We start from the raw sequence: 8,954 nt of genomic DNA, 5'->3' as shown, positions 1-8,954 counted from the left end.
CGTGCCCTCCCCGCAGTGCTGCAAGGGCAGGTCCGATGCTTTCCTCTCCCACTCAGCGGTAGGGATGGCTCCCTAGAGCAGGTTGACTGCACAGAACTTGCTCCCTCTTCTGGGACTGTCTTCCCCTCCCTTCCCTGTCTTCCCTTCAGTTGGTGTGAGTGAGCAAGTGCGTTTGTCCCGCGTTTAGTCCCCCTTTAGAAATAGAGCAGGGTAGCTTACACGTCCCAGGAGGGAAAGAGGAGCTCTGAGTGGTCATAGGGAGGTCCCTAAAAATGCACGGGTGGGGAATGTGTCCGCCTTGCCCCTGCCGTCTGAGGACAGCGCAGAGCCCCTTAGCGGTAGCGGGGCACCGTGACCCGCCTGTAGCCAGGGCCAGGGCCTGCGGCTGTGCCTAAGCTGCCGGTCCTGCTGGTGAGCTGCCAGCGTGCCGGCCCTGTACTCGGGGACTGTGTCACGACCTTGCGGAGCCATTTGTCCCCAGGAGCAGCCCCAGGTCCCTGTGAACAGGGCTGGGGAGTCTGCTTTAGCCAGGTGACAAGAATGAGCATTCCCGGGCCCTTGTGAGAGCACAGGCTGAAGAAGTGCTATGCCGCAGGGCGCAGTCCCACCTTTGATGCTGCTTTGGGCTGGTGTCTTGGGTGCTGATGCTGAGGCTGGTGAGGAGGCTCCCGGGGCTCCTGTAGATGGCTATTGCCGTGCTGCCCTGCAGCCAGGCTCTGGCCGGCCTCTTTAATGGGGTGCAGGCTGGAGCCTGTGCTCTATGGTGCTTGTTGCGGGGTGTTGGGCTGTGGGGGACAGCCCTGTAAGTGGGGTTGTGTGCGTCCCCTGCCCTCGGCAGGCAGCTGGAGGGATCCCCTGTAACCAGGCTGGTATCCCTGGCCCCGGTCTTTCAGAGGCGTGGGGTCAGGAGTCATGGGGCCGGGCGTGTGCCCTCCCTGTCCTCGGGGCTGGGCCCTGGCCCTTCAGCTTCAGGCCCTGAGCCTGACTGTAGTCTCGTTCCTGTTGTCCTGGGGAAAGACTGAGCTCTGTGGCTCCCTGGGTGTGGACCAGTCTGTAAGCAGGCTGTGGGTCTGCGAGCCTTTGTGCTCCTTCAGCTGGCAGCCAGCATGGGGTGGCTACCCCATTACTGGGGAGTGCCCCGGAATTGGAGAGAAGAAGCCTCCATAGGCCTTGGGGACCAGGGGCACCCTGTAAGTGGGGGCCAGTGCTCTGGAGTCCTGGGTACTTTGCATTCCAGGCAGCAGCCTGAACCCCCTGTAAGCAGGGGTGCAGCCTCTTGGCCGCTGCTTTGCATGCCCAGCTTCATTTGCCCAGGGAGCCTTGCTCCCAGCATCACGAGACTTCACCAGACAAGCTCCATAGTAGAATGGGAAGGTAAGAGCAGCAGCTTGGAACTGAAACTGGAGGATTTTGGGCAGCTGGAGGGTCTGTGGGTGGCTGCTTGAGGGTCTGCTGTGGGGCTCTTGGGTCACGGTTCACTTTGGGAGCTGGAGCTTCTCAGGCCCAAGTGTGTCATCGTCCATTGGCAGAAGCTGTGGGACAAGGAGGTAAGTGAGCAGGAGCAGGTGCAGCTTCAAAGTCCAGCGTTGAACGGTGAGGTACGAGCAGCAGGGATGTGTGGCAGGTCTTGGAAGATGCCAGTGTCTCTACTGGGACACGTTGGTTCTGGCAGGTGAGATTGCTGCCAGGAGACGGTCACTCTTTGCTCTCCCTGATGGGGCATGGGACATGAAGGTAGCACACCTGAACTTCCACTCTGGCTGCTGTCCAGCCTACCCTGCTGCCCTCTGCCTGGCCCTTCCATCATCTACTGTGTCCAGGAGCCCCCTTCCCTGGCTTGTCAACAGCCTGTAGAGCAAAATGTTCCTGGTGGTGGCCTGGCCTCTGCTGCAGAACCATGGAGAAGGTAAGGTCCTATACCAGGCACTGAATGTCTCCTCTGGCCCTTCCCCAGCCTCACCCCAGCCTCTTACTTTGCTCATTTACCCAGCAATGCTCTCAGCTGCTTCAGCTTCTACCGAGGCTGCTGCATAGGAGAAGGGCTTGAAGTGGAACGAGATACTAGTATCAAATCTTCCAATATTTTTGTAAGGCTGAAGATCTCTTCCCGTTCCCTGGGAGAGTAAAACAGCAGTCTGGAAGGAAAATGAACGCCTCCATGTCCTTCTGTAAGCTAATGATGATGATGCAGGCAATGCCAATCCAGCCTCTCCTAAACGAGCAAAAAAGCAAGATCAGGAGAGTGGAGGGCTGTAAACGTGGCAGGACTGGTCAGCTGCCTCTCCTTTTGCTCAGGCTTACGACTGCCATTGCAATTCATCTTTGAATTTGGCTGAATGTCATCTTTCTGCCCTGCGGCTCTGTAGCTCCTGTGACTAACACAGCCTGGAAAATGAAGGCAGAGCCCTGGAAACAGTGAATGCAAACCCCACATGGGCTTTGCTGGGTTGGTGCTCTCAGCCCCCAGTGAATCGAGGGGGAGGTAATGTCTGGGTTGCTGCCCTCTCTCCAGGGGTGGCTTACCCTTCCTCCCCCCGTCCTTTTCCTCCTCCCACGTTTGTGGCTCTGCCTGGTGAGAGCTGCTGGGAAAGCAACACAACGGGGCCCATTCAGTTCTCACTTCTGCAAGGAGAGCAAACAGCAGTGCAGGAGCTCAGCAGCTGCTAGACAGGGCAGGGGACACTTTCCTCTCTTCGACACATCTTGAAGTCCAGGTACTCCGAACTCTGGGTGTGTGAACTATCCAGGTGTGAGGGAGGGAGTGATGGCATGATGTCTGGCATGTGGCAGTGCTCCAGGCACTGAGTTTAGGGACATTACTTGGTGGCACTGGGCAGTGGGCGTGCAGGAGAGGGCTGCCCCAGTGTGTGCATGTGTGTGTGTGTGTGTGTGTATGTGTGTGTGGGCTGCAGCAGGACTAGATGGGGTGACAGCAGGAGAGCAGTGTAGGTGTATGGGACCACAGGGGACAATGAGCTACAGTGGGCATGAGGCTGTGCACTACAGTAGCTCCACAAATTTAAGCCTTGCTTATTTTTTGTGCTGAGTGGAGAGCCCACTGATGCTGTCTCAGAGTTTAGCAGGATGCATTGGTCATATCTGCAGCCTGCTGCCTCCTCTGTGTTTCTCCCAGCCTTGGCCTCTCTCTGATACCTTCACCCCAGGGGCTCACTCCTGCCCAGCCAAAACCAACCTTTCCTTCCTGCAGCTAAACAGTGGAGTTCTATTCCAAACACTGCTATGAATAGCTTAGGAGGGAAGCAGGGAGCTTGCAGGGAGAGAAGCAGATGACCAGGATGGTGGAGACATGGGGCATTTGCCATTTAAAGAAGGGTAGCAGCTCAGAAGCCTGTGTGATCACCTTCACTGGATGGCTACACCTGCTGGCCTTACAAAAAGAATTGTAGGAGAGATATTGATAGCTTGCACAGTCCAAGGCAATCTTAAGTTAGTGATATTTGAAGAAAATGCAGGAGTAGAGTAGGTGTCTTTTTCAAGACAGCTCCATGTGAGTGACCTGCTAGCTGCGACATTCACTTTTCATTCCAAGAATTCCTCCTCTCTTTTTTCCACTCTTCCTCTTTTATAACTTGTGAAATCATAGTGTGAAAGCAAGAGAAAATGAGACCTGACCCATTAAGTGACAGCAGCAGCCATCTTGGTACATGGGGTTCCAAGCAGGCGATGCTCTTTGGGGATGCATGTGAGCTTTGCCTCTCCCCTGGCCTTACATCTGTCTCTCCCCAGCCACAGGTGCCCTCCAATATGGGGCCATCCTGGGGACTCCTCCTGCTTGCAGCAGCCTTGGGGGCGACGGCTGCCGCCCGCTGCCCTGCACCCTGTGTCTGCGATAACCTCCGTGCCCATGTCCTGTGTCTCAATGGGAGCCTGACTGCCATCCCTGACACCATCCCAGAGGTGGGAAGGGGAAGAAAGGTCAAGGGATGGGGAGAGAAAATAGGTATGGCAGCCCTGGGGTGATGCAGTGTTTTATTTGTGTGACTGACAGCTCACCAGAAAACTAGACCTTCGGGGCAACAGTTTCACGGTCATCCCAGCGGGAGCCTTCCTTGCTACCCCCTACCTGACACACTTAGACCTACGGCATTGCAAGGTGGAGAGGCTGGAGGAAGGGGCTTTCCGGGGTCTGGGGAGGCTTGTCTACCTCAACCTGGCCTCCAATGGCATAGCCCTCCTCTATCAGGAGTCCCTGGATGGGCTCTTCTCCCTCCAGCAGCTCATTCTGGAGGGGAATCGCATTGAAGAGATACAGCCGGGTGCTTTTGGCCATCTGGCATCCCTCACTGTCCTCGACCTGAGGGCAAATGCTTTGGTGTACCTCCCAGACATGATCTTCCAGGGTCTGCAGGTTCTTAGATGGCTCCGGCTGTCTCACAATGCCCTCCATGTGCTGGGCACTGAGGCCTTTGCTGCTCTGCCTGCCCTGCGCAGGCTGAGCCTGGACCACAACGAGCTGCAGGCACTGCCTGGCGAGGCTCTTGCCAGGTTGGATGGGGCTACCCGGCTAGACCTGGGCCACAACCCCATCACCTACGTGGCCGAGGAAGCCCTGGCCATGGCCTCGCTGAGGCACCTCCTCCTGGACCACGCCTCCCTCCAGGATGTGGCACCCGACGCCTTTGCCCGCAGTCCCCAGCTCCGTATTCTGGACCTCCGGGAAAACCAGCTGCAGGGGCTGCCACCCCTGGCTGGGGCAGGGGGGCTGGTAAGGGTCAGCCTGGATGGGAACCCTCTTCTCTGCTCCTGCCTCCTGCGCCCCTTCCACAAGTGGCTGGCAAGGGCACGAGTGCAGGCCGAGGGTGCCTGTGCTGCACCCCCTGCTCTCCGTGGCCGGTCCCTCGACTCCCTGAAGTCGCCTGAGATGAGATGCAGTCACCTCCGGCCACCCCCTAGCCCCACGGCACCGCCAGAGCAGCCGAGTTCAGCCGGCAGCAGGCAGTGTCCCCGGGGATGTGTCTGCTCCCCTGATTTCCATCATGGGTCCTGTGAGAACAGGGACCTGCGGGACATCCCTCGGCACTTCCCTGAGGACACGCGCCTTCTCGACCTGCGCCGAAACCGCTTCAGGACAGTGCCACGGGATGCCTTCCCTGGCCTGAAGGAGCTGGTGTCACTCCACCTGCAGAGGTGCAGCATCAGGGAGCTGCAGCCCGGGGCACTCCGGGGGCTGGAGAGCCTGGTCTACCTGTACCTCACCGACAACCACCTCTCCACCCTGGAGGCTGCTGCCTTTGAGGGGGCCCCGCAGCTGGCCTACCTCGACCTGGACCACAACGCCTTCACCCGTGTGCCTGCGGGCACCTTCCGGCTCTTGCCCAACCTCATCTCCCTCCATCTGCAGCACAACGCCATCGGGGAGCTGGTGGAGGGTGACCTGGCCGGAGCCAGGGGGCTCCGCTGGCTCTACCTAGCTGGGAATGCCATCAGGCACATTGCCCCGGCTGCCCTGGCTCCCACCAAGATGCTGGAAAAGCTGCAGCTGGAGGGAAACCACTTGTCAGAGGTGCCCACAGCAGCCCTGCGGGGCCTGCCTGCCCTGAGTGAGTTGAAGCTGTCCCGAAACCCCATCAAGCACATGGGGGATGGTGTCTTCCTGCCAGTGGCCTCCAGCCTGCAGCAACTCTACCTGGACAACATGGGCCTGGAGCGGGTGAGTGTGTTATGGGACTCCCAAGGGGCAGTGGCACCAGAGGGCATATTACAGGTTACACTGCCCAGAGCTGGTGGCCCCTATAGGGTCATCCAAACAGACATCCTCGAATTCCCAAGCCTTCAGGAGGTGTTCCATAGCCTGGCTGGGAAGACAGATTTTTTCAGGCTCATCTGTAGCATTCCCTTGCTTCAACCTTCCTCCTGGCTCCCTTGGGAGAAGCTTACTCCCTCCAGTCCTTAAACACCTAATTTCATTGGGGTCCACACCATTTCCTAAACCACCTGCTTCCCCCAGCTCCGGCCAGATTGTTCTTTCTCTTATTACAGGGTGTCCTGCAGGCCTCTCCACTGCTATTATCCTGAATATTTCCATTCTCTCAAGGAAGTGGTATTAGCAGCACCCTCATAAAAACTGTGTATCTTAACAGCACCCAGGGATCACTCTGAGACCTCCTGCATGTGACCTTCTCTCTAAGACTGAACAAGAGTCTAATGAGTTCCAAAATGTGATTGAAATGGCTTGAATTAATTAACAGTCCCTCCTATTTAAAACAGCTCTTTTGTGGGGCCACCAGCTTCAGAACAGGTTGTCAGGTCCCCCAAGATGATCAGAAGTGCAGGGGCAGAGATCTGCTCCCCTGCTTTGATCAGCATGCCCCTGACTTACCCTTCTTCCATTGCAGATTTCCCCCCATGCCTTCACCGGCCTCGGTCCCAAGATCAGAAGCCTTTACCTGGAGAGCAACAAAATGAATAACATACCCGACATGAACAACTTCACGGGGCTGGAGATCCTCAACCTGCAGGATGTGCCTTTCCACTGTGACTGCCAGCTCCTTCCACTGCACAGGTGAGTGCCACAAGGAGGGAGCAGCCTCAGGGATCTGCCTGGGGGGCAGCTGAACCTCCTATGGTAAAGGCACAAACTCACAGCCCACTGGCCATTTTGGTCTTTTCCCATGGTGGCGAGATGTAGCACACTTCTGTGTGCAAGGATGGAAGTTGCCTGGGCTTTCTGGGTGTAGGGAAAACAACCACAAGCTGGGGCGGGCAAATATTGAGATATTCAGAGGTCACCCAGGTTACCTGGCCTTACTTTGAAGTGATCATTCACTTATGGGCATAGACTTTTGCCCTCTCTTTCACCCTTCCTCATTTCTTTCCCTGATCTTCTACCACATTTCCAGGTGGATCAACAAACTCAACCTCTGTGTAGGAGCCACCTGTGGTTCCCCTGCAGAAGCCCAGGGGCTGAAGGTGAAGCTTTCCACCACTTTCCAAACTTGTCCTGGCTGGGGACAAGGTGAGGCTGGGGAAACCAATCCTAACAAGACTAAAGCTGCAAGCAAGCCCAGCAAGAAAAAGAGGTTGGGAAAATCTCCAGCCAGAGGCTTCAGTAAGAGCAGAGCTTAGGGTTTTTTAGGGTGTGTAGGACATGTGCTGGACACACAGGGCCATATCTACATTCTGACTAGAGCAGTTTTTCTAGACTTGTCCCCACCATGGAGACATGAATATTGCCCAAGGTGCACAGGAGAGGCTGGTGCCACCAAAACAATGCTGATTTGCCAAAGATGCAGGGTTTGCTTTTGCAAGACACAAAGGTACATTCCATAGAGTCTGCAGCATGCTTTGGTGATGCAAACAATGAAGCCAAATACTTGTTGCTTCTTTCCAAGGCTTCATCAAGCCATGTGAAAAAGCTGCTGTCCAGAAGTTTGGTTTTGTTTTTGAAAGCACTTTCACAGCTGCCAAAATCATAGAAGAACCCAGAGTGGGACTGCAACCAGCGCCACCCATTAAGGTCCTGCACTGGCACAAATCTTATTTTGAAAGCTTAAAAATTATTAGTGAAAATGTTGCCTTAATTCCCAGAAGTTCCTCAGAATTAAAACATATGTACCTGGAAGCCTTTTTATTTCCTGCAGGATTAGATCGGTGGTCCGTAAGTGATCCCATGATAAACAATGTGCTCAGCCTATTCCCCATGACTGCATAGGTTGGGACCCCAGACCCCAGACTCCAGCAGTCTGCCTAAATTGAAAAGGCTCTGAAAGATAAATGTACAGATAAAGATATGTTTTGACTAACTCAGGATTTTGGTGGCCTGGAAAGCAATATGCAAGCCTTGGACCTCTTCCTGAAGTTGGTCACACGGTTTTAGGGTACTGATCATAGACCAAATTTACAGTACAACTGTTAAAAAATTAAAAACTCAAACCATGCTCCAAGTCCTCTGCAATTCTGGGTTCAAAAGCATGAAATTACAGAAGTGGACACATAGTGCAGATGAATATCTGGTTCTGAGGCCAGTGCCATGGAGAAGGTTTTTGCTTTTGTGACAATAGTGTGTGCTTTAATGATTGTAACATGTTAGGTGGATGGGATCTACGTGTCTATGATGGGATCCACCTATCTATAAAGGGTAAGAGAATCTTTGGCAGCAGCCTGCCTAATGTGGTGAGATGGGCCTTAAACTAAGGAACTCAGTGTAGGTGAGGTCTGAAGTCCCATGGCTTCCTCTGGGGAGTAGATCACACCAATCAGTGCAGTGAAAGATGTTCCTTGACTGTCCCTCACAGTAAGCATCAAAGAGCTACCACCAGAGGTGTTTATGGTTGTGGGTGAATCCTCCTAAACTCCTTCTTGGGCAATCCAATTGCTTGCTAAAACCAGATGTGAGAGGGACAATTTCAGGTTCTTCCCTGGCAAGCTGTAGGATGGCATGAGAAGGTTAGAGAGAAAGGGTGGTACTGAGTCCCTCTGCAGGTGACTTGAAGAGGTAGTAGACACAGGGGAGCACACTTGGAGTCTTAGAGAGGTGAGCCAGGGACTCCTGAGGTAACAGAAGCCAACAGGGATACCAGCAGGGAAATATCTCAAAGGAATTAAGGGGTGTTCCTCTGGGAAGGTGATGCAGCCAACAGCCTGGCCAAGGTGCCTTTACACCAAAGCACACAGAATTGGGCAACAAACCAAAGGGGCTGGGTGCCACCATGCTGCTGGAAAGTCATGGCCTTGTTGCCATTACTGAAACTTGGTGGGACAAACTGTGTGACTGAAGTGTGACTATCAATGGCTATGAGCTGTTCAGGAGACAGAAAGGAGGGAGAGGTGGAGGGGTTGCCCTCCATGTCAAGAGGTGCATTGAGTGTGAAGAGCTGTCTCTGAAGAACAGCCATGAGCAGGCTGAAATACTGTGGATAAAAATCAGACACTGAGGTAACAAAGGAGCCCTGAGGCCGGGGTCTGCCACAGCTGCCTGACCAAGGGGAGCCCAC

The 8,954-nt window shown here is 54.7% G+C and overlaps 1 protein-coding gene across 1 annotated transcript; it reads left to right on the top strand.

The window, feature by feature from the left end:
- Window positions 1-3,621: 3,621 nt before the first annotated feature.
- On the top strand, window positions 3,622-7,897 carry CHADL (chondroadherin like). The gene is made up of 4 exons (XM_063154609.1): window positions 3,622-3,918; window positions 4,010-5,671; window positions 6,357-6,523; window positions 6,861-7,897. Exons 1-4 carry the CDS (start codon window positions 3,622-3,624, stop codon window positions 7,084-7,086), a joined length of 2,352 nt encoding a protein of 783 aa, XP_063010679.1. The 3' UTR covers window positions 7,087-7,897.
- Window positions 7,898-8,954: the final 1,057 nt, after the last annotated feature.

The sequence above is a fragment of the Melospiza melodia genome, chromosome 4 (assembly GCF_035770615.1).
Source record: "Melospiza melodia melodia isolate bMelMel2 chromosome 4, bMelMel2.pri, whole genome shotgun sequence".
Taxonomy (NCBI): domain Eukaryota; kingdom Metazoa; phylum Chordata; class Aves; order Passeriformes; family Passerellidae; genus Melospiza; species Melospiza melodia.
This window is presented reverse-complemented; position numbering and strand designations above follow the sequence as displayed.

Coding starts and splice junctions, on each gene's coding strand:
- CHADL (XM_063154609.1), top strand. CDS start 3,622: ATGAGACCTGACCCATTAAGTGACAGCAGCAGCCATCTTGGTACATGG. Junction 5,672..6,356: donor ACAACATGGGCCTGGAGCGG/GTGAGTGTGTTA, acceptor CTTCCATTGCAG/ATTTCCCCCCATGCCTTCAC. Junction 6,524..6,860: donor CAGCTCCTTCCACTGCACAG/GTGAGTGCCACA, acceptor CCACATTTCCAG/GTGGATCAACAAACTCAACC.